This window comes from Bactrocera neohumeralis, chromosome 6 (assembly GCF_024586455.1).
Source record: "Bactrocera neohumeralis isolate Rockhampton chromosome 6, APGP_CSIRO_Bneo_wtdbg2-racon-allhic-juicebox.fasta_v2, whole genome shotgun sequence".
NCBI classification, from domain to species: Eukaryota; Metazoa; Arthropoda; class Insecta; order Diptera; family Tephritidae; genus Bactrocera; species Bactrocera neohumeralis.
The window spans coordinates 40,370,593-40,395,058 of record NC_065923.1 but is presented as its reverse complement, the minus strand read 5'-3'; the positions used below and the strand labels follow the sequence as shown (position 1 = coordinate 40,395,058).

At 35.7% G+C, this 24,466-nt stretch overlaps 4 protein-coding genes across 6 annotated transcripts in view; 2 read left to right on the top strand and 2 right to left on the bottom strand.

Annotated features, from left to right (window-relative positions):
* LOC126763571 (homeodomain-interacting protein kinase 2) overlaps positions 1–9,804 on the bottom strand; it is a 109,454-nt gene extending 99,650 nt beyond the window's left edge. Inside the window, 1 exon segment of the mRNA XM_050481208.1 lies at positions 9,143–9,804. The gene's annotated coding sequence lies outside the window, so the exon portion shown is untranslated.
* Positions 9,805–10,639: 835 nt separating this feature from the next.
* LOC126763586 (BLOC-1-related complex subunit 6) lies at positions 10,640–11,961 on the top strand. Its single transcript, XM_050481228.1, has 5 exons — positions 10,640–11,086; positions 11,146–11,235; positions 11,289–11,485; positions 11,538–11,698; positions 11,753–11,961. Exons 1-5 carry the CDS (start codon positions 10,714–10,716, stop codon positions 11,796–11,798), a joined length of 867 nt encoding a protein of 288 aa, XP_050337185.1. The 5' UTR covers positions 10,640–10,713; the 3' UTR covers positions 11,799–11,961.
* Positions 11,872–12,661, bottom strand: LOC126763588 (peptidyl-prolyl cis-trans isomerase-like 1). The gene is made up of 2 exons (XM_050481231.1): positions 12,474–12,661; positions 11,872–12,409 (listed from the first exon to the last, which is right to left on the bottom strand). The coding sequence occupies exons 1-2, from the start codon at positions 12,560–12,562 to the stop codon at positions 11,962–11,964; spliced, it is 537 nt and encodes a 178-aa protein (XP_050337188.1). The 5' UTR covers positions 12,563–12,661; the 3' UTR covers positions 11,872–11,961.
* A 360-nt stretch (positions 12,662–13,021) lies between these two features.
* Positions 13,022–24,466, top strand: part of LOC126763573 (bifunctional heparan sulfate N-deacetylase/N-sulfotransferase) — a 294,385-nt gene continuing 282,940 nt past the window's right edge. For all 3 annotated transcript variants that reach the window (XM_050481213.1, XM_050481214.1, XM_050481212.1), the window contains exon 1: positions 13,022–14,217. The gene's annotated coding sequence lies outside the window, so the exon portion shown is untranslated. The remainder of the gene's footprint in view (positions 14,218–24,466) is intronic.

Below are 24,466 nucleotides of genomic sequence, written 5' to 3'. Positions count from 1 at the left end.
TAGTGTGCCTTCGCATATGCTTTACCTCGGTGTCATCAGCGCAGCGCACAAAAATATTTGCCGGGTAAACAGTACACGGGCAACAAGAACAACTATTATTAGCTGAAATAAAATAAAAACAATGCAATACATACGCACGTACAAATGTATGTAAATATGTAATATTATTGCGCCGTTGTTAATAAACAAAGAAGGAATAAATTTTAATTGAAAATGTCAGAAATTTTTGCAAATGAAAAACTAGGCGTGGTTGCGCATTTTCATGGAAAACTGACGCATTGTAGTTTTCTTTACGTATTTTTTGTGGGCAAAACCGTTATGGCGAAAAATCACGAAACTTTGTGAAATTCTAGTTATTACATTTGACATACACATACATTCATACAGAAACGGTCGAAGTCATCAAAGTTTAATGGATGAAAAATTTTATATTTAAATCAGATTATCGAATAAAAATAATATATAGGGGAACTATAAATGTAACCCATTTTCAACACAAAAGCACATTTTTATAAGGAAATGATGTTCTATGAATTTAATTAAACGGTTATTTTAGTCAAGAAAAAAAAATTTTTTTTGAGTATTTAACTACTCAAGAATATTTCTACAAGAGAATACATGGCTATTTTGCTAAGCTGGCATCCAAACTGGTTCTGCCGAAACTGAAACTTTAAACACGTTTTTTTCGAAGCTGTATTTTTCAAAAGGATACCCACGATTTCTCAGGTTCTACTGCACCGATTTACGAGAATATTTTGTTGTTGTTGTTGTAACAGTTACGCTAGGATGGTAAGGATTATATAAGTTTTCATCGAGGTCATCCAAGAGTAGGCTTAGGAAACGTGCTGTTTTGGCGAGGTCAGACCATAGGGAGAGAGGTGTCAGCTGTGTAGGGTTGGCATATATTTGGGATGTCAGTATAGATTCTGGATAATGAGGAGTGTAACCTGCTACAGTATCTAGAACGAAGCTGCGCAAGGGTCACCGTCGATTCTCGCGGCAACTCGAATTCTTCATTTTCAATGGGTGGTGGATTGACTCTAAGTACACCATTCACTGAGGTGGAGTCGGTGAAGGTGTTAATGGCGCCACTGTGAATGGCGGTCAGTAAATGTCTCAAGTTTATTGCGTCCGAGGTCTAGTCGGCGTATTGTTTTATGTCGTCGACGTAGTTGAGGAAGGATTTCTTGATGTTCCTAGGAGGCGGTTCCGCTCCAAGCAGGTGACTGCAGGGATGATTTCTACGAAAGCACCCCAGCAGAATTTGCTTGGAGAGGAGTTCATTAAGCGCCTTAACTGGGAGCTTCCGGGTCTCATTGTGCAGGTGTTCGACAGGAGACATCAAGAGGCAGTTCGTTGTAGTCCGGAGTGCAGCGTTCTGACTTGTCTGTAGCTTTCTCTTATGGTCTTTTTCTCATGTGCTGCCAACTAGCGACTTGAGAATTTCTTGCGGCTCTGTACTTTGGCAATAATCGGGATCGTGAGAAAAGTAAATCTTTTAGGGGGTCTTCTTTATTTTACATATTTTACAGTATCACTACGATAAAGGCAAAAATGCATCTCAAGCCGCCAATAAAATTTGTGCAGTTTATGGACCCGATACAGTTTCCATTTAAACCGCACAATGATGGTTTCAACGTTTTCGTTCTGGTGTAGAGGTGGTCGAAGATGCGCCACGCTCCGGAAGGCCTGTCGTTGAAAATTGCGATAAAATCGCTGAAATGGTCGAAAGAGACCGGCATAGTAGCAGCCGTAGCATCGGTCAAGAGCTGGGCATGAGTCATCAAAAATTCATTTCTATTTCAATAAAAAAAAAAATAAAATTCAATAAAAATACCGCAAGACTTTTTTGACAACCCATTACTATAGTAATAATTGAGCCCGATAGGGCTGCACTCCTACCTACCTACTATAGTATGCTATACTATACAGCAAAAAAAGTGGTAAAAAAAAATTGTTTTTTTCACACATTCGGTATCTGGCGGGCTTCAAGATTTATTATCCAATTTCTTCGACCATTTTTGGGTAAGAAATATCACACTTTGAAGACAGATTTGTTCAGGAAGGAATTTAAATTTTGCTATTCCGGAAGCAGGCGTGATTTTAGTCCCTCTTTCCCCCGTTGCTAACATAAAAATGTTATGCACCAAATTTTGTTTCTGTCGGTCATGTAGACCACGAGATATTTAATATTTGTTCGACGAAGGGACGATGCTAATTTTTACCTAACATTGTTAAGTAAGTTTTATGCAGATATTCCGTGCCAGGTACATTGGTAGACCTTTTCAACATAACCGTTATATGAGGACTGAGCGTGGTTACCATCTGACTTAATTTTTTTCCATGGGGAGTATGAGAAGATGTTAGAAGAACTAGTTCTAAGGATTTATCTTTAGAGGTTTTAGAGATATATGTATACTTCAAAACTATTAGGCGGAGCCACGGGTCTTTTCTAAAAAAATTGTTAACCACAAATGCCACTCCATATTTCGATTCCCCGTACCAAATAAGAGGTTTGAATGTTGTTGTTGTTGTTGTAATGGTTATCTATTCCCCATAATATGGGTAAGATTCAGATAAGTTGTCATAGCTGTGATGCAAAGAGTTGGTTAATGTCAAGCGGGGACTCGTTGCCTGGACATATATTTGATATGTCGGGTTCGATTCTGGATAAGTAGAAGTTTGACTTGTAACGGAACGAAGGTACGCAAGCGCACTTCACCAAGACGTTACCGGAATTGACCCGGTTTTTATATGTTTTGGCGTAACGGGCGTAACTCTGTATCTGTCTCGATTAGATTTAGGTGTTACAAACGACCGTTATTATAATTACAAGGTGTTGCAAGAGTATAAAATGCAATACAAAATAAACAAAACACGATGAAACTAGGATTAAAATGGGGGCTTAAGATCAGCTGGAATCGAAAGTTAACTTTTGTTTTTGGATTTTTAATTTATTTATTGTGAAGTCAAATTTAAGACAATACGAATATGTAACTAAACGTGTTTTATGTTTCATCCCCCTATTTATACATCAATTTCACAAGAATTCCAAATAACAAGTGCATCCATTTATTATTCAGTGTAACCTTAGGACCTGCGTTCCACCTAGGAACTATGGGAAAATCTATATGTATACATAACCCTATATGTTCACGACTGATTCACTGTGTTCAAAACAACCGTTAGGTTAATTGAACTGTGATACTCTTGTGCAACATGTTGCGAGTATAGAAATCAAAAAGAGAAGAAAGAAAAGAGAAACAAAATAAAAATTTTCTCTTTGAATATCCGCACAACTTTGTACAAACTTTTGTCCCCAGAGCACTGGAGGACAAGTGAGTCGTCAGAGAGTGATAAAGGAAAAGAAATTGGTTTTCCCCAAGCGTCAGCATTTGCAGCCGAAAACCGTACAACAACAGCAACTAGTCAATACCAGGAAATTCAAGTTAGCAGCGAGCGACACCTCCACATCATCACAACTAGCGCAGCTGCCTGACACCCACACTATGTGTAAATCCTTCGGCGCGGCATTGCTTTCACTCAATGAAATCGGGACATCGGCGCATTGACAGCGTGGCGTGAATGGCGTAAGATATACGCCAAACAGCGGCCGGGAACAAGCAAAACAAAGTAAAAAAAATTACCTGCAAAATCATTGAGTGTGTCTCCCCCATAAGCCCGCTTGATACAAATCTACCCAAATATGTATGTATATGAAAGTAAGCATGTACATATGTATGTATATATTTAATATTTCTGTTTGCACAGACAACACTGAATGGACGTGGCAATAGTGTGGGCAGAGGACACTTAAGTATTTTGCTTATTAGGAACACTTTGAATGAAATGGTGAAAATTGTCACTAGTGAGGAAAAATCACTTCTTACCAAAGAGAGTTAGCATAGAAAACATATGGAAGAGAAATTTGTTAGTTGAAAAATTGCTAAGAAAGGGTACTTTGACGGCTAACATTCGAAATATTTCGTAAACACATTGGCTCCCTATAGAAAAATAGAGATGACTCGTCGTTTGTCATGCATTTTCAGTTGCTGTTGCCGTAACTAAAATTGTTCGGCCCATCTCACACATAAAATCAGGGTGTTCACAATATATATTTACATATTAACATATCTACATTTAATGTTCTTTCAGTTATCAATTAACCTCATCAGCTTAAGCTTACACATTTACAAATAAATAAGTATAGATGTACATATGTACATATGATGGACTTATGAATGACCGGACATTAAAATTACAGATTTATTTCAATTCAAATTATTTAAATTAACAATTTTTACGTTTATTTGCAGATTCGTTTCTTTTTTAAGTTGGACTTTCGTAAACACAACTCGAGACATAATTTTTTATACCCTGAAGAAGAAGAAGAAGAAGAAGAAGAAGATATAAAAAGATTAAGTAGGAAGAGAACACTTTCTAGATATACATACATACATATCAAAACAAGAAATAACAGAAACAAAAATCTTTAAGAAACTCTGGAGCCTCTTATACATCACTTTCCAAGTCGAAAAAATAAGTAAATGCCAGGTGTATAAGGCCACCCTGCGGAGGAAAGTGCCGACTTCGATGCAATGAACTAATTTCCGAATCGATGCGCCTTGAAATATTTAAAAAATATTGGGGGTGCAGTGACTTGCAAAGACAGAGAGAGCTTATAGCCAGGCATATGAAAGAAATTAAACCGAAATACAGATACATCTGTACAGTTGGGCTTCGCAAACTTAATAATGCTTTTTTCTTTGAGCTCAACTCAAAGACTATTAGAGTGTGTAAGACTTTTTTTAAAGCAACCCTTGACATAAATGACAAAGTTATACGAACAGTTATAAAAACGAAGGACGAACGTGGTTTCATTGAGCTGGATCTTCGTGGAAAGCATGATAATCATATTACAGTAAGCCCAGAAATCAAAAACAGTATGAGAGAATTTATTCAAAATATTCCAAGAATCGAGTCGCATTATTTACGTGCTAAAACTTCTCGCGAGTTCATTGAAAGCAGTAAAAGTATAGCAAATCTATACCCCGACTACAAAGAATCTCGTGAAGCTGAAAATTTGGAGTTTGGGAGTAAAATTTTGTTTTATATTCAACACAGAATTCAACATTGCTTTTTTCAAACCAAAAAAAGATCAATGCGTTGTCTGCGACTCTTTCCTAAATGCTGATGAAAATGGAAAAAGAGATTTGGTGCAAGCTTACAACACATACCACGAAGAAAAGGAGCTATGCAGAACCGAAAAAGATGGAGATAAGAAAAAAAAACAATGTAGCTGTGTATGACTTACAGGCTGTTTTACCATTGCCAAAAGGCCTTACCTCTTGTTTTTACAACAAAAGTAAAATTAACTGTAACAATTTTACCGTAAATGACCTCAGAGCCAAATATGTAGAATGTTTTTTTTTTGGACTGAAGTACAAGGAAAACGTTTGAGTAATGAGATCGGCACCTGTGTGCTTTTATATATCGAAAATCTGGTACAAAAGGCGAAAAATGCTCAAGATTTAGATATCATTTTTTATTCCGATAACTGCTGTGAACAGCAAAAAAATAAGTACATTCTTTCAATGTATGCATATGCTGTACATAAGTATAATCTGAAAAGTATTACGCATAAATACCTTATTAAAGGTCATTCTCAAAATGAAGGAGACAATGTGCACAGCGTTATTGAGAAGCAAGTAAAAAGGCATTTAAGTAGTAATCCCATTGATACGCCAGACCAATACACAAGTCTAATAGCAACTGCAAAAAAGACTGGCCCCCCATATAAAGTTCGAGAATTGTCATATGAAGCGTTTTAGGATTTAAAGTCTCTTCAAGAAGAGTGGGGTCACAATTTTTCTACAAATAAAGGCAATCAGAAAGTTATATGGCGTGATATTAAAGTTTTCTTAAGTCAATAAAGAAAACCCACATTCATTTTTTATAAAACATCTTATAAAGATATCGACTTTCAGGAAGTGTGTTTAAGAAACAACTTAAAGCCTTGGAGTTGCATCAAGTAAGAATTGAGAAGCATAAAACAAATGGCTTTACTTTATTTCGCTGTTTTTAAAAACATAAAACATTTTTTAACAATAATATTTTTAGCTTATGTGCCATTTATTCGGGAAGGCTTTCGCTTCCACAAATAAAGCAAAAGGACATAAAGGAACTGGTGGATAAAAATCATATTCCAAAAAACTTTTATGAGTCATATTACAAACATTTATTTATTACATAGTTTCAATGGCATTTAAAAACGTAAACTTTTGAAGATTTTCTTTTTTAATATAGTGAACTATTTTGATTTCTACTTTGTGCTACTTTGATACATACATATGTGTTATTGAAATGAATAAAGCTTTATTTCAAAATAGAAATAATTAAATAAAAACATACATATCATCACTTCTGTGATTTTCTTATTATTCTTATTCTTCTATTCAGTCGGCGGTTAGGAAACTTATCAAATTAAAACATTTTATCAGTTAAAAAGGCACAACTTAAGAAACTAACTAGTTAATCGAAAAAATTTCAGTTAAAGAGTCATAAATCAAAATTTTGTTTTATTTTCGCAAATATAATATAAAATTGAAAAAAATATAGCAGAACCTTCTTCAATGTTGTATTATTTCATGATGGCACAATATTTTCTTTAAATATTGCAATAATTTTTACATAAAACGTTTTTCGTCTCTCCTGAATCTTAGTATTTTGAGTTGTGACCCTTTTGTATTTAGGGTGCGATATTATTAAGTTCACCACGAAGTTTGTAGGAAGATCAATTGCAGTCTATAAATTTTGTATGTATAAATGATCAACATGACGAGCTGAGACGATTTAGCAAAATCTCTCTGTCTGTAATTAAAAGCTTGCTTTTGAGACGTCGATCTAAAAGCAATGGGGGGAGGATACCACTTTGCGGAACCCCTGTTTAATTCTTCTCAATTTGGAATTTTTATCCCGAAACAGAACGAATGATTGCCGACCGTTCAGGTACATAGCTCAACCTCTTTAACCCTGGAGGGAACGAGGATTGTTCGATGTCTTAAAGTAGTGTTCTGTGGTTGACTGTCAAAGGCTGCAAGGCTTTTGACAAATCCAACACTACGAGGAACGTCCTTTCACATAATGGTTTTTGGTTGAGGCCATGAACTATCAGTCCGGTGCAGTGTCGATGCAGTGCGCGAACTTCGTGCATTTGCAAACATGATGACTATTTTATTTAATTTTTGATTTTGATTTGATAAAGTATTCCTTTATTTATATATACACATTCTTTATTATATATATTATTATTATTTCAAAACATTTGCAACTTTTAAATATTCTAAAATTTGTTCAATATTTAGTTGCATTGCCATAATTTTTAATAACTTCAGCACATCTTCCATTCCCTTTCCAATTTGGCGAAAAGTTCATCACCATTCCAAAATATTTCACTGCCTATTTTGCGTTTAACCATCAGCCACATATTCTCAACAGAGTTGATCGGGAGACTGTGCCGATTTTACGAGTCTAGACGTGTGCATAGGGACATTATCGCATTGGAAACTCCATGCAGTCGATTAGTTAAAATATCTCTATAATTTACAGCTATCATCGTGTCAGTTATACGATGAACCAATAACATTACCGGAGAAGCACCCCTCCACCATAATATGGATGTTCTCAATCTGAATAATACGGAAAATCGCTGATTTATGTATGGAATATTTTAACGATATTTCTTTTTGCGAAAGTCCATTTCTACGATCTTTTATATTTTCTTTAATGCGGAATTCTTCATTAAAAAAAGGCTTATTTTCCATTAATTATGTGGAATGCGATTACCGTTATAACTTGCCTTTAGTTAAGTAGCAAAATACACAAAAAATATAACAAATGTCAGTTGCAAATGTTTAGAATACTAGCGTTTCATATTCCTTCTGGAATATTGCTTTGTTTTTGTTATAGGTTAAAATAATAACTAAATAAATAATAAGAAAAAAATTTTAGAAACATATTGATATTTGATTTTGGTTGCAAATGTTTTGACCACACTGCAACAGCACGTTCCTGGGCCTACCGCTAGATGACCTCGAAGACAATTTACCATCCTAACAGGAACTATATAACCGTTACAACAAGACAATAAAATTTGCTTTAACACCTTTATTTAAGTAGAAAACAAGAACAATATTGTTGTAAACTGTGCGAAAAAAAAAAAATTTAGATTAGACTTTTCAAACAAAATGACTTAACTACGTGAAGACACTTGTAAGGAAAATGAAAATTTATAAAAAAAAGCCTCTGAAATGAATATACTTAAATGCGAAATTAATCGAACACGTTTCTAGGATAAAACAACCTTTTGCTCGCAAATTTCAGGGATGTTACATTAAAAATATACATAAGTGGAGAGCGTCTTTTCATACATATCCCGAAATCGGGTGCTATGCTAGCCACCATATCCGCTAAACCCATTTCAATTTCTAATCTTGGGGGTGATATTTTTATTTTAGTCAAAACTTCTCAGCTAATCTTACTTTCCTATAGCTATTTTTTTTACAAAGCAGACGGATTGTTAAAGCACAAAATACATTCAAACTATAAACCTACATTGAAAAATAATTTTTTAGTACAAAGCCGACGGATTGTGAAAGCACAAAATAAATTCAAACTATAAACCAACATTAAAAAATATTGGCTGGGATTTAGATTAGCACAATAAGAAAAGGGTTGCCATGGTTATTTTTTTTGAAGCGCGGCGCGAATGCAGAGAATTGTAACTAAAATAAAATAATTAAAATAAAGCTTTATTTACAACAAATATTAAAAAAATGAATATACCGAAACGTTATAGTGAAGTGTTAGTAAGTGAAAAGTGCACAATATAAGTGAAAAAGTTACTCACAATATACAAATTATCAATGTAAAAATAGCTGTCAATTTTTATATTTTCGTGATCAACCATTTTTTTATCCCCGAAATCCTGGGATGCTAATCTAAATGTTACCCAAAATATTTTTTAGTACAATATTTGCTAATGCATTTTATATACATTATTTTAAAAATACTCTGCTTTTAAAGAGAATAAAAATATCCCAAATAGGGTTAAAATGTACAAAGTTTTTTTTGGCATACGTACACATTGGTGTTGGCCTGTCCACAATTTGATTCGTACAGCGTTGCACCAGCTCAACCCACAAATTGGTGAATAGCGGATGAAGCTATGCAAATAATCATTTGCAATTAGACCGTCACTGTTTTTATTTATACTTTATTTTTTTGCTTAACGATTTTTTGTAATCGCTTAGCTGGCTTTTATTTATATTCTAAACGTATGCACTGTGCATTTCTCCCTTTGTTCTAGCGATCTCAATTGTTTTCACAAATGAAACAGCATGTTTTTTCGTTTTCGTTGCTATCAACTCGAAATGATTTTTATCTGCTAACTTTTTGGTATATATTTTTTAATAAATATATATTTTCCCACAATTGTTTCACTAAATTAACCAAAATGTAACTATGGGCCGATTTGTTACAATGTGAAAACTTGTGAACTACGACTTCGCGAACGACCGAGAAGTATTTATGTCTAGTTACGAAATTTATTTATACAAACGTTTCGCCAGATATTGGTACATACATTTTAGTATAGACGTTAAAATTAGAGTGCATGTAGCCCGTTATGTCGCAGTTTGGTTACTTTTTATATTTTTTTTGCACTGCTTATATTTTTATTAATATACATCACTATTTTTATTAAATTTACGCCAACGACGCGTACACGCGACACGTTCACCAACACTCAACGACGATTCGACAAAACTGTGAAGAATTTAGCACAAATACGCAGAGATGTATTTGGCTGGTACTGAATACATAAATTTACTATGATTTGTATTTTCATTATATTCAAATATATATCAAATCCATGGCACTCAAATACTTCTAGTCTAAATTTAAAATATATTAATGTTCTAAGATGAAGTTTCTTAGTTATTATCAATAATTATTCTCCAAATACTAACAGTTATCATAAACTATCAAAATTCCTTCACAAAATAATTTTATAGCACACAACCCTAACACGCGACGATGGCAATATAATATTTCACTATACCTGTCTCTTTTACGCTTATGTCTGTTATCAAGTTGAATAATATCGCCATTACTCCTGAAGTATAAATGTCCAATAAAATGCAGCCAACTTCAAGTTGATGATTACACTGAGAAAAATTGTTATTGAAGATCACAAAATACGTGTTACCTTAAAAGGAAAAATGGTTTTATCATATTGGCCTTAGGTATATGCGATATACATATGTACATTTGAAATTATAATACACATTAATGTTAAACATCATGTAGTATTATTATTTTTATTCTTTTCTATCTGTTATGTTATAACACGTAAAACAAATATTTTTTAATCCCAATAATCTTATCAAAAATATTTTATTAAATTTTTACCCAAATATTATATAAAAAAAAGAATTTATATTAAAGATCGGATTAAAAATTTATAAAAAGATACCACATTGGTCTAAAATTTTTAATGAAAGATTTTGGGATTAAAAATAGAAAATCTTGTCATTTTGACGGGTTAAGCTGTTTATGTATCAGCTGATTACATTGTGTTTCATTTATCAATCAATTTGTGCTCTTGTGGAAAACACTAATGAGATGTGTTTATAAATTTAAATTTTTATTTTTATGGAAATGTCCCGTAGAAGTCAAGACATTCCTATCCGACCACGCTATGGTATACCAGACACAACAGAAGACGACAATAACAGTCCAATAGAGCGCACGAAGCAAAGAACTAGAAAGACTCCACCGAGCGCTATGGAACCTTCATCATACAGTGAAATTCCTTTTCTTGCACAATATCCAGATAGGGATATTTCCGCACAAGGGATAGAACGTATACAACGTGCAAGTGCAGAAGGGGATAAAGCCGAACGCACCGTTATTGGCGAACCAGGTGTTGAATACGATGATGAGGATGATAATTCAAACTCCAAAGACAGTTCGTACGAGGATAATAAAACACCTATGCGGCCTAACTCATTGCACTGCGATTCCTGTAAAACCAAGAGAAACCTGAATATTGATTTTTCTAAACAACAATTTTTATTGTTATAGCTTTTCCCTACGAGTTGGAGGGTGCGACCAGTACAGATGGCGAAATGCGACATTTTGTGGCCGATAATCTAGAGGAAAAAATACGAAGCGGTAGGTTTAAATGAAGTAATGTTCTATATTCATCTATAAGTTCCGAACTACAGATCAACAGAGTTATGCTTCACATAATAGCACACCTTCCGCCGCTAATGCGAGCGGTGGCTTGCTTACACGTCGTTTCTTACAAACTCAGCGACCTCAAATTGATGCGAATGTTTTAAATGACATTGAGATCGAAGCGCAATATTTGGCTGCGTCAGTGGATAATTTGATGGAAAACCTTTGCAATTTGCTGCATTCAGTAAGTATATTGCAAGTATTTTAAAAATTTTATAATAAAACACGCTGCGTAGATATCTTCAATTACTGCTGATAACGTGGAGGTGCATAAAAACGCAGTAAATAAACTTACCGACAGTATGGATGCTAATATCAAATGCATGTACACCATAATGGCAAAAACAGAAGAAATTACTAAGTCCATGAAGCCAACAGAGCAGCTAGGTCAAAGGATGTAAGTTACCTTATAAAACGCGAATATTTTGAATACATTTTTGGTTACTTTTAGTCGTGAAATCAAGCGCCTTGTGGATATGCTGGATGGCACTATGTAGGACCAACCGTTGGTGGTAAATGGTAATTTACCGAAAACCGCCTGTCCCCTTATTTAATTACACACACTATTGGTAGTATTATAAACGAGTTATTAAAATTATTATAAAAATGAATATCTGAACTACATAATTGTATAGAAATATAAAATAGTTGTATGCACAATTAGTATTTTTCTACTTTCGCTTTAACTATTCGCACACTATCTACCGGTCGATCATTTTTATCAGTCTCCGCCATGCCAATACGTTTTACAACCTGCATTCCTGAATACACTCGTCCAAATATTGTGTGTTTTCCATCTAGCCACTGCGTAGGTGCTAATGTGATGAAGAATTGCGAACCATTTGTGTCGGGCCCAGAGTTGGCCATTGATAATATACCTGCACCGGTATGCTTAAGATCTGAGTGAATTTCATCAGGGAATTCGTTGCCATAAATTGAAGTGCCGCCACGTCCAGTGCCAGTTGGATCACCGCCTTGTATCATAAAATCACGAATAATCCGATGGAAAACTACATTGTTGTAGTAACCACGACGTGATAGTTCAGCGAAATTGCGGCAGGTATTGGGCGCATGTTTCCAGTAAAGCTCTACTGTAATTTCGCCCATGCTATAACACAAATATACACGCACGTTTAATAACAAGATAGTGTCAAAATATTGTTAGAACTTACGTTGTTTCAAGTGTTACAAAATGTGGCTGCCATGCTTTGTCCGGAATACCGGCACCGGTACCAGCTGTATTACTAGTCGTAGCTAACATTTTTATTTATTTATACGGAGTGTTTAATTCAGTATTTCGAGTGTAAAATACTACGAAGTTTGTCAAGCAGAAGTAAAACCAAAACAAATCGCTGTCACAATAGAAGCTTGCCAGACAGTTAATGCTTGAACCTTACCAGATTGAACAAAAGCCACTGTGATTACTTTCTAGCCACATACATTTTATTCTTTCAACACTGTTTTTAACTTTTCCTTAATTTTCATCGCAGAAATATTACTATTTCTAAATATGCCATAAAAGTATTAAGATATTTGCATATTTTATTTTGTCACTATTTACTTTGTTTTGTCTCTTATACTAGTTGTCACGTGCAGATGGCGCTGTCGTTCGCATTTACATGCAATCCGTTTTGTTCGCGTTTCTCGAATAGCGTGACAGGAGGAATGTCAAAATCATTTGCTTTGCTCATAACTTTATTTCATTCATCAACTTTCTTCTTATGCGTAAAGTTTAGTTTGCGGAAAAATAACATTGAATTTCGGGAGCAAACATATAAATCGAAAGATGTAACACATTCAAGTGGTTTGTGATTTCGGGTCAATTTCCTATTGCAATCAGTTATTTTAAGTGCTTAAGTGCAATAGATTTCTACATCAACAAAATTTCGGTTTGTGCAGTTTTTTAAGGCACGAGACATAAAGAAATGTAGAAGAAGACGTATGTGTAAGAAGTGAGATTCCAGCGAAAAACAAGAATGCTTCAAGAAAGCGTAGGAAGCGATGATTCTGTTATTATTTTTTGCGTTTTTATTGCAATTGTTTGTTTTATCTAAATTTACAATTTTTGTAAACTAGTGCACTAGTGTTGGAGCGTTAAAAAATTGTTACAATTTCCAATCGAAAAAACAATAACCCTGCTTTAGTGTCAGCTGTGTTACCCAAATAAAATGAAGAGGCAGACATCGAACCCTTTTCAGAACCCGCAGTACTAATGTAATATTTGGAAGTGTATAAAACGAGTATGTGCGAGATCCTATTCTTCATTAATGCATAACATTTAATGCCGATAAGGGCGGTGCATACAAGTGCGGGTGGTAGATGAGTGTCGGCAAAAGCTAGGGCAAGCGAGAGTGTTTCCGAAGAAAAGTGAAAGTCGAATTCATGAAATAGTAATCACCGACATTGTACCTTCAATTGCAAGTAGATACATATATACTGCAGTAAAAGTATGTTGGATATGATTTATATATCCATATATTGCATATTTAGTTAATGTGTTTTAAATGACAACCAAATTTTTAAACTAAGTTCTCCCCTCCAGAGCAGTAAGTGGACAAAAGTAATGATAATTTCATTTGTCAAATGCGGTCAAGGTCAATAAAAAGTGTGCAGATCACTATAACAACAAATGTACATATGTTGCATGTAAATACTTGTGCATGATGATGAATTAAAAAATGTGTTGATTGAGTTGTTTGGTTTTCTTTTTAGAAAAAAATCTTTAAATAAAAAAATATAATGAAAAAAATAAGTGAAGTGTCTCTAATTAGTTTTCTGAGTTATGTTTGCAAATCTGCTTTCATAAAATGTTACGTGCGACAATGCAGCATAAAAGAATGCGAAACCTGTTTCACCTGTCTAAAAACTAATACAAATTATTAGCCCGCCGATACTAAGAATAGTGGCATTTTAACTGTAAGTACCTATTTCATAATTAATTATAATATATTTACTTATAGTATACTATTAACGAAAAATATCTTTTTTTTTGCATTTACTTATAATAGTTTTTTTTTGCATGATTGCATCCAAAAGATAAAAATCTTGGAATCTTGTCAATATCTGGAGAAACACTGGTTTTTCGCAAACCAAGGAGGGTGCACAATATGAAAACGTTCGAAAAAATTGTTTTGTTATCAAATGAAGATCTTTGTGAGCGTTTTCAATAATTTTTAAAGTTTGATGACAGTCAGTCCATACATACATACATATGTGTCTGCTATGGATACTCATAAACATCCCCAACATGAAACAGGTAACTTGTTGCCTCTATATCTCCCTTCAAATTATATTCTATACAATCTAAGCCTTATCTGTGTATGATAATGTTTCGTTTTTACATGATTTTATGGAATGTGCTACACTTCAGAAATAGTTCTGAATGAGTTCTTTTTGTGTGCTTACATACATATGTACACATATGAATTACGCTATGTAAAAAGCTGATTGGCGTAATACGAACGGGTTTACCTCTATAAATAAATCTTTCAATGGTTAAGGTTGAGCATTGTGTCTAGCACGAAGTTGAAGAACCTTAAAACTTGTTTAAAAACGTCTCCAGTTACCAATTACATATACAATTCCTATATACATTTGGTGCCTCCTGCATCAGTTTATTCAATCTTCTCAACTAGAAGAAATCAAACGAAATAATATCTACATATATACTCATAAATTATTGTAATGATAGCCCCATTATTAGTAGAAAATAAAAACTCGACTAATTTCATACAAAGCAAAATGTTGTTGTCTCAAAGTCATAAAAAAGGTAAACAAAAACACAGATAAATAAACAAAAGCGACAAATGCAGACAATGGTTGTGATTGTCACCGGTATCATTTAGTCTTCTTGCTGCGATAATAATTCAATGAAATTTAAGTAGACATAAGTATGTATAGCTTCTGCATACGAATGTACCTTTACATGTACTTCTACATATATTCACGTATAGTGTATGCATACGTCGCCGTTTAGTGGACACAAGCTCCAGACCATTGGAATGTCTAAGGGCTTAACACTTGACATGAGCTCGTCACAGAAAGTTTTCTTACTCCTTTTGTCGGTGTTTGTTTTGTGGCGTATTTGTTTTTTTTTCTTTAATTTTGGTTGCATGCTTGTTAAGCTTATATTTATACCCTGAATGAATTCATACAAACTGAACGATCGGAAGCAAGCGCTTGCATGGACAATTTTTATTTATGAAGGGTATTCTAGCTTCGGCGCAATCGAAGCGCATGTGTTCTTCTTGTTTTTATTTTGTATACTATTTACACATTTGTATGTTATACCTATGTACATACATACATACATATGTATGCATTTACATGATAGTTGTGGTTGTTGTCCAGAGTCAGTTGAATGGATTGTATTCACGGGGCACAAGGTACGGCGAAGGTTTACTTTCTATGTATTTATGTGTGACGCATTTGGTTTTTGGACAGAGCAAAGCTACATATAAATGCATAAAAGGTAGATTATTCTACGGTGCGGGCAATAAAAAAATCTCTGCCTAATTTCATTACGAATAGAGACATCCTAAGCTTTGTTCTATAACAATAACTGATTTTTTGGGTATCTAAAGCTCTTTAGTCTTGAAGCCCAAATGATTGTACCTTAACTCATGTGCACAAAAATTTACGTTGCTTTTTATTCAGTACGGCCCACATCTGTCAACAAAAAGGTTCGTTACTTGGTGGTTGTCGTTTAGGTCATTGAAAAGACCCAACCAACGCGTTAAAAGGGGAGTGATGTTAGAGTCACCTACGTTGATAACATATGCAAAAGATGTGAATATTGAGGTAATACTTGCACAGGTGGGAGTTTCTACTTTTTCTACATGTGCACAATAGCAGTAAATCTAACTGGAACATGTAAGATACCATGGAAATCTTCATAACTTTTCTTGGACTTAACCTTGTATGTATGTATGTAGATGTATGCCTATGCAGCAATTGATCCATGCAGGAATTGACCCAAGGCTACATAGCCGCAGAGTTCCCCAAATCTGAGCGATTTCAAAAGTCAAAAGTGGTTTAAGGGGTTACACCGGTTTCCTCGTGTAAAAACAGATTTTTTTTCATAATTTTTTTCTCATTTAAAATTTTGTATTGTTATCCTATTAAGAAAGAAATTTTGAAATTTTTGAAAAAAAAATATTCTGAATTCGGCCATTGTGACGCCATTTCCGGTGAGCCCTCGGAAAAAAGATGCGCCCGCGTTGGCAGTATAACTTCTTACTGGATCATCTAAAGAGCTAAAAATACGTATTTTACTTAAAACCTTAACGTAGAACTTGGACGAAGGAAAAAAACGAAAATTGAATTTTTGGCTGACATTTTTGCAAAAAAAAAAATGAAAATATCAGTGAAAATTTCGCAACATTTTTTTTTGCAAATAGTTGTAATCGAAAAAACTCCTTCGTCCAAGTTCAAGTCCTTAAGAATTGTATCTCAAAGACCTGAGTGAAATTTCATGAAGATTGGTTGAGTAGTTCTCGAGAAATCTTGCGTACTGACTTCAAAAACACAGTTTTGAGAAAAACTTAGCCTAGCTAGCACAAGTTCTTGAAACTATTACTCGGATCAACTTGAAAATGTAGGACAATATTCTAGAGGTGTTGTAGAATTTTATAAGATGACAAAAAAAGGATTTTTTGAAACGATTTAAAAGTTATGACTTCAACATGAACGATGAAAAACGTCGAAAATATTTACCAAGAACTAAGCATTGATGAAAATTTGGATACACTCAAACAGAAGAGGGCAATAGGGTATCATGAAGATGAAGCAAAAGACGTTCGGAAAAGTGAAAATAAATCCTGTGACTGGTTTCGCCAGAAAAATGTGTGATCAAGTTTGATGACTCGAATAAAGCTTTTGCAGCCTGAATGGGAAGTGCCACTACACACATCATATTTTCCAAACATGACACCTTCATCTTTCATCCGAGGCTGTTGGGTGCTTGTCATTGTGTTATTTTTTTACTTGGCGGGTCCCAAACTCATTGCACAACTTTGGGTTTTATCCATCGGCGTTACGAGTTTTCGAGAGAAAGGTTCTGCGGATGATTTACAAGATATATGTCGACATTGACATAGTTCAACGAATTAAGAGACGGCAGCTACGCTGGCTAGATCATGTCGACCGAATGGATGAAAACGCTCCATCTCTGAGAATATTTGATGCAGTTCCCGCCGGGGGAAGCAAAGGAAATGAAAGACCTCCTCGCCGTTGGAAAGACCAGGTGAAGAAGGACCTGGCAACACTTGGAATCTCCAATTGGCGCCAAACAGCGGAAAGGAAGCACGACTGGCGCGCTGTTGTAAACGTGGCTATAACCGCGTAAGTAGTGTCTACGCCAATAAAGAAGGAAGAAGAAGTACCTTTACCACTAAGCAGGACGTTTGGACAAACTGGATCCTGCGATTTCCGATGTCAAATTCATGGAGAACATTATAACTGACGATGAGACATGGGTTTACATGCAAACAAGTCAACAGCCATCGGAATGGTGGCAAAATAGCCAACCAAAACAAAAAAAATCACGCAAAATCCGCTCAAAAATCAAAGTGATGCTCATTGTTTTTTTCGATATTGGTGGTTTAGCGCGTCATGAATTTGTTCCGTAAGGACACACGATCAATAAGGTGTTCCATTTGGCTGTATTGAGGCGTTTGCTTCTGATCATCCGTCGAAATCGGCCGCAATTGTAGAAGAACAATTCATGGGTTTTAAACGATGATAATGCACCATCCGTAGAGCTTGTACCAACATGAATGAGCACAATCGGTCCATGAATCTTCCTAATAAATTCTATAGTATAATTTTTTATCGATGATCATTCGATGACGAACAGAGCCTTCCATTACTATTCTCTTTTAACTGAACTTTTCAACTAAAAGTCGTGACTTTTTATTGCATTTTCAACTAAATTTAAGTTAAGTTCTAAAGAAGACTTCATTTATTCTTTTTTCTCAAAGTTTTATGACACACAAGCACAACAATGTGTGCTTCTCTAATGCCCTTTAACATTCTACCATTATAAATGGTATAAAAACGTCAATAGATGGATCGAAAAGAACACAGACCGGGTTATGGTGAGTAAAATCGAACCAAAGTGATTTCCTGCATAAATGAATTGATGTGATGAGATTAAGCTGCTTGAGACTACGGAAGATGGAAAAGAAAACACAATGAAAGATAATAAAAAATCCACGCCCACCGCGAACATTGTGCTGTTTAGGAAGCAGCACGACCGGTTAGAGTTCATTGAAAAGTGCAACACACTGTGGCGAGTGGAAGAATATTGACGCCGTCTGCAACGTTCGATAGCATTACAATGGCCAGACGCGGTTCATACAGCGTTCAATACTCAATAACGAAAACATAGACTCGCGCAGACTGGTGGCGAGAGGTAAAAACTGAAATTTGACTGCGGTCCGTTATTGTGGTGTGAAAATGTACTGCGCTCGCTGCAATAACAATAACAACAATGTAGCACAATGCAATGCCGCAAACAAAGCCCCGCCAGGCACGGCGGCCCGGCTCGGCTGTGTGTGCGCAATAAAGTGTGGAAGAAGATGTGTAGAATGAAGAAAAACGGAATGCGGCGATTAGTGGTCGAAATGCAATTTGCGAAAATTTTCTCAAACTTTTGACGTAAAACAATTTTATAACTTAAAAGTTTCACTCTGACAAGAAATGAAAACGGAAAGAATATGAAATGCAGACGCAGGCAACAATCATAGAAATAAGTAAGGAAGAAGAAGAATATTGCTGCAACCAATGGTTGGGAAGAATCGTTTGCATTATTGTGTGCTGGCGAAAACGGAAGTTGGAAATTTTCAAATAATGTGTGTGTGTCTGTGTGTGTGCTCGTTGTAAGCATCAATTCGAGCGTAAAAACTCTTCAATTTTTCGACTTTTAATGGTGCAAAGTGATAGATTATCATTCATTGCATGGAATATTAAGTTGCTGTGAGATTTAGCACTACGAGTTCTTACTTAGTTTCGATAAATTGCGGGAAAATTGTAAAATTGTAGCAATTAATTGCTGCTTTGTCAATTATAGAAGTTGTTAGCGTTAAAAAAAGTGTATACTAACTTGTCAAGTGGGAATTGGAATTGCATTTTGCGGATGAGTGGTTAGCTAACTCTAAACTGCAACACATATGTATATAAGAATTATGTGTCACGTTTTGTCCGGGGTAAACTTCTAAACTAATGAACCGATTTTAGTAATATTCAACACACTTTGCGCAGTTTGATCCAACTTAAAACATAGCAGTATTAGGACGGATGGATGTCAAAAGTAAAAATAATTCATGAATGAAGAAAGTTCTTTGGCATTTACTTTTTTGAAGATTATCTCTTTCAAATGTTGACCGCGGCTACGTCTCAAATGATCCAACCGTTGAGTTCGGTGACTCGTTCGACCAATAGACTGGCCAAAACGTGAAATTTTCTGTTCACCGAAGTTTTCTCTCAAGAAATCCATAGATTGATGTGAAGTGTGGGAAGTGGCGAACGGCGCCGAATCGATTTTCCACAGTCTTCGTGTACACTCTCAGCTACGGGTGCTATATTTTCTTCATTGCCAGCGGAACATCGGTGATTCGGTCGAATATTATCCTATAATGAATGCTGAGACTCAAGATAGGTGATGGTTATGTTGACCATTAAAATGTCAAATATTAAAAATTCATAATTTTTACCATTGACAAATATTTGTACTTGTATCAATCATTTACAACATTAAGTGTGAATGGTATTACCGAAGAAGTGCCGTATTAAACCACTGGAACAGATGCAACGAGCCTTCTTCTTCTTCCTTATTGGCGTAGACACCGCTTACGCGATTATAGCCGAGTTAACAATAGCGCGCCGGTCGGTTCTTTTTTTCGCTACGTGGCGCCAATTGGATATTCCAAGCGAAGCCAGGTCCTCCTCCTCCTGGTCCTTCCAACGGAGTGGTGGTCTTTCTCTTCCTCTGCTTTCCCCGGCGGGTACTGCGTCGAATACTTTCAGCGCTGGAGTGTTTTCGTCCATTCGGACAACAAGACCTAGCCAGCGTAGCCGCTGTCTTTTAATTCGCTGAACTATGTCGATGTGGTCGTATATCTCGTACAACTCATCGTTTCATCGCCTGCGGTATTCTCGAAAACTCGTAACGTCGAGCAAGGACTTTTCTTTTCAATTCCCTACTTAGTTCAAAGTAACATCTGTTGGCAAGAATTATTCTGCGTTGGATTTCGAGGTTGATGTTGTTGTTGGTGTTAATGCTGTTTCCAAGATAGACGAAATTATATTCGCAGTTATGACTCAATAGTGACGTGGCAGCCGAGTCGTGAATGCGACAACCATTGATGACAAGATATTTCGTCTTGCCCTCGTTCACTACCAGACTCAATTGTTTCGCTTCTTTGTCCATCCAGGAGAAAGCAGAACTAACGGCGCGGTGTTATGGTCAGTGATATCAATGCCTACGGCCTACGTCAGCAGTTGTACACTCTTGTAAAAGATTGTACCTTCTCTGTTCAGCTCTGCAGGTCGAATTATTTTCTCCAGTAGCTGGGTCGCCTTGTCTGAAACCTCGTTTGGTATCGAACGGCTTGAAAAGGTCCTTCCCGATCCTGGCGGAGCTTTTCGTATTTCTCAACGTAAGTTTACACAACCATATTAGTTTTGCGGGTATAACAAATTCAGACATAGCGACATAAAGGCAACTCCTTTTCATGCTGTCAAAAGCAGCTTTAAAATATACGACCTTACCTTACCTTATCGGTGATGTGTCGATTTTCTTTTCACGGGTCTTTTCTAAGATTTGGCTCATGGTGAATATCTGGTCAGTTGTAGATTTTCCAGGCCTGAAGCCACACTGATAAGGTCCAATCAGTTTGCTAACCGTGTGCTTTAATCTTTTACACAGCACGCTCTATAGAACTCTTACGAGGACATATAACAACTGGACAACGGCACCCACCCAATAAATGGAACGGACATTTCAGTGGTCGTCATCAAAACGGGCGTGTCTCATCCGAGGCTGCTGTGTCCTTTTCATAGCTTTAGCTCGCCTTCCAATGGATGTTTTTTGGGTACCCAGAGGATACTTGGTCTAAGACCGGAAGTCGTAAGCTGTTTGAGTCATATGTAAAAGAATCTCCATCCGCTTTAGACTATTATGTGTGCAAAATTTCGTGAAATGAGAAAGTTTCCCATAAAGGACTTGAGTTTGATCGTTTAGTTTGTAATGACAGCTATATCCGGTCGTTGTCCGATCTGAATTGATTATTCAAAGGTTGTAGTGCTGCCTTGGAAAATAGTCTGTACAAAATTTTGTGAAGATATCAAGCGTCATCAAGTGGTGAGAGATATGCTCGTCGTAAGCCGATTTTTTCATTGTTGTGAATTCGATGAAGGCTGCTGAAGAAAAGTAGTTAGCTTCGGCATGAATATTCAAAATGTCGGAACATTCATTGATTTTTTCCAAAAACTAGTTAAAAGTAGAAAATAAGTAAAGTTTAAAATATGAATTTAACTTCTCAATCAGCTTTGTGGCGTTTTAAAGTATCTTACTGAATCTATTCAAATGACTAACTGTTTCATACATATCACAAAAGCTGTTCACTTAAATTGCTACTTTTTATCTACTACATAGGCAATTATATTCAAAAATAACACATAGCACATATGTAAAAGCCCTCAATTAATTGCAATTTTAAAATAAGGAATTTCTATATTGAGTTTTGCGCGATAGAAATGTCAAAATGGTGTTTATCAAAGTCACACATGTATTTCGTTTAGTTAAAAGTTAAATAAATAAATATATTGAAATATTTGATAACTTTTTTTTTGCAATTTTTAGTCATCGCAATTTTTTTTCCATCACAAACTTTATTTTTATAGGCAACTTTTAGTGCTTGTAGTTAAATTTTGGCGTTGTCATAATAAAAACTATACAAATATTTCTCAATAATATTGCATGTCTGTTTAATTTATGCCACTGTCATAGAATCAAAATTTTTTATCAAATATCGCATGATTTATGGCGTTTGAGATGTGCATTTAAAGCTGTCTGCGAAGTGTAAAATTTCGTTGAAATGGCATCTAACTATTTTTATAACTGTTATGTATGTGTGTATTCCAATACTTATATTAGGGTTGCTCCAAAGTTTTGTATAAGAATTGCTTATTTTTTGTTCAAATTCGATTTTAAAGCCAGACTTCTAAGTTTGTATTATTCACGTCTCTACAAATAAGTCAGCAGGATGTGCTCATTCGACTTACCCGTCAGAACACCAGTTTTTGAGATATCGATGTGAAATTTTACCGCATACTTTTATACGCAAGAAGCTGCGCATTTTACGAAAGTTGCCGATAGCGGACAACGATACAAATCAAGTTCTTATTTTATTTGTTCAGATATCTTCATGAAATTTGGCGTGAAATATTGTCCAAGGCAATGGTACAAACTCCAAATAAATTACTTAGATCGAACCACTATAGCACATAGCTGTCATACAATCCGTACTGTCCATGTTATTCAGAAAGGGCGTTCCAAGTGGAGATGCTTTTTTCAATAGCCTTTTGTTTTGACAGCTCACGGGTGAGTCGCGTCAAGCTGTTACCAGTATTATCGGGCATTTCATCGTGGAAAGATTAACGCTTGAACAACGTTGACAAAGCGTTCAACTTTATTACGAAAAAGTCGATTCGGCGCCGTTCGCAGCAACTCGGACTGACGTATGGAACAACTTTTTTTACATTTTACGTCGAGACCTTAAAGTGAAAGACAGCTTATGCAAAACTGAACCCGCTCTATCTGTGTGGTCTTGAAAAGTTCCAAGAAGATCCGACGTTTTCGAGCCAAATTTTGTACTGCGATGAGGCCCATTTCTGGCTGAATGGGTATGTAAACAAGCGAAATTGCCGCAGTTGGGACGAAGAAGAACCTGCAGAGATTCAAGAGTTACAATTTGATCCAGAAAATACAACGGTTTGATGTGGTTTGTAGGCCGGTGGAATCATCGGTCTATATTTCTTCAAAAGTTATGCCGGGGAAATCGTAACCGTCAACGGCGACCGTTATCGCGCCATGATAACCGACTCTTTGATGCCTGAAATTGAAGCTCGTGATCTCGCCGACATTTGATTTCAACAAGACGGCGCCACTTCTCACACTTCACATCAATCTATGGATTTCTTGAGAGAAAACTTCGGTGAGCAGAAAATTTCGTTTTGGCCAGTCTATTGGTTGAACGAATCATCGAACTCAACGGATGGATCATTTGAGACGTAGCCGCGGCCAAAATTTGAAAGAGATAATCTCCAAAAAATGAGTGCCAAAGAATGTTCTTTCGGATGATAATAAACATTCTCCGTTAAATTTTAAGTTTCTGTGTTTTTTCTTTAAAAAAAAGTAGGGAACTTCGAAATGGAGCACTGTGCAATGGTATATTGACGGATCGTAAAAGAAAGATTCGATTTGGCGCTAGGATAGTGGTACAACTCACCAAACTGTCAGAGTTCATTTGCAGGTTTTCCAGCTATTTTCAAGCTACGGTTTACGCCAATTATTCTAGAAAAGTATTGTCACGTGGAACGTATTGTGATTCGAAGTGATAGTCAAAAGATGCTTCAGGTACAATTTCATTAGTATCAAAGGCAATGAGATGGCCGATCTTCTGGCGAGGTAAGCTGCGGCAATCCAACCAATAAGATCAAATCCGTTCTTTGCTGTGTGTTTCGTATTTCGACAGTAGCTACGAAAAGAGCTTATAGAAATTGCTACTGGCAACAAATGCGCCTTCGCTAGGCGAAGCTGCTATTGGAAGAGTTTAATGCAAAACGGTTCAAGCAACTAATTTTTCTTCCCGGGGATATTTTAAGCCATCAAGTAGTAGATCACCATTTGTAGAGATTGGGATGCTGTTCTACAGATCTTTGCCGGTTTTGTGATCCAATGACGGCAGTTACACCAGAGCTTGTACTCTTTCATAGTTGAAAGAAGAAGGAGTCAGGCTATTTGAAGAATGAATCTAGTGAAAAAACACAGGAAAATATTAACCCAGGAGCTTTACTAAGCCTTTTTGATTCAATATTTGTTGAATGAAAAAAATCTGATAACAGAAGAGAGTATAATATCTTAATATCTTCAGAGTCTAGA

What these genes read in the sequence shown, in the direction of transcription:
- LOC126763588 (XM_050481231.1), bottom strand. Translation starts at nt 12,562, where the DNA reads ATGTTAGCTACGACTAGTAATACAGCTGGTACCGGTGCCGGTATTCCG. An exon ending in TTTGTAACACTTGAAACAAC is followed by an intron (nt 12,410 to 12,473) that starts GTAAGTTCTAAC and finishes TTTGTGTTATAG; the next exon opens with CATGGGCGAAATTACAGTAG.
- LOC126763586 (XM_050481228.1), top strand. Translation starts at nt 10,714, where the DNA reads ATGGAAATGTCCCGTAGAAGTCAAGACATTCCTATCCGACCACGCTAT. An exon ending in CTCATTGCACTGCGATTCCT is followed by an intron (nt 11,087 to 11,145) that starts GTAAAACCAAGA and finishes TTATTGTTATAG; the next exon opens with CTTTTCCCTACGAGTTGGAG. An exon ending in TTTGCAATTTGCTGCATTCA is followed by an intron (nt 11,486 to 11,537) that starts GTAAGTATATTG and finishes CACGCTGCGTAG; the next exon opens with ATATCTTCAATTACTGCTGA.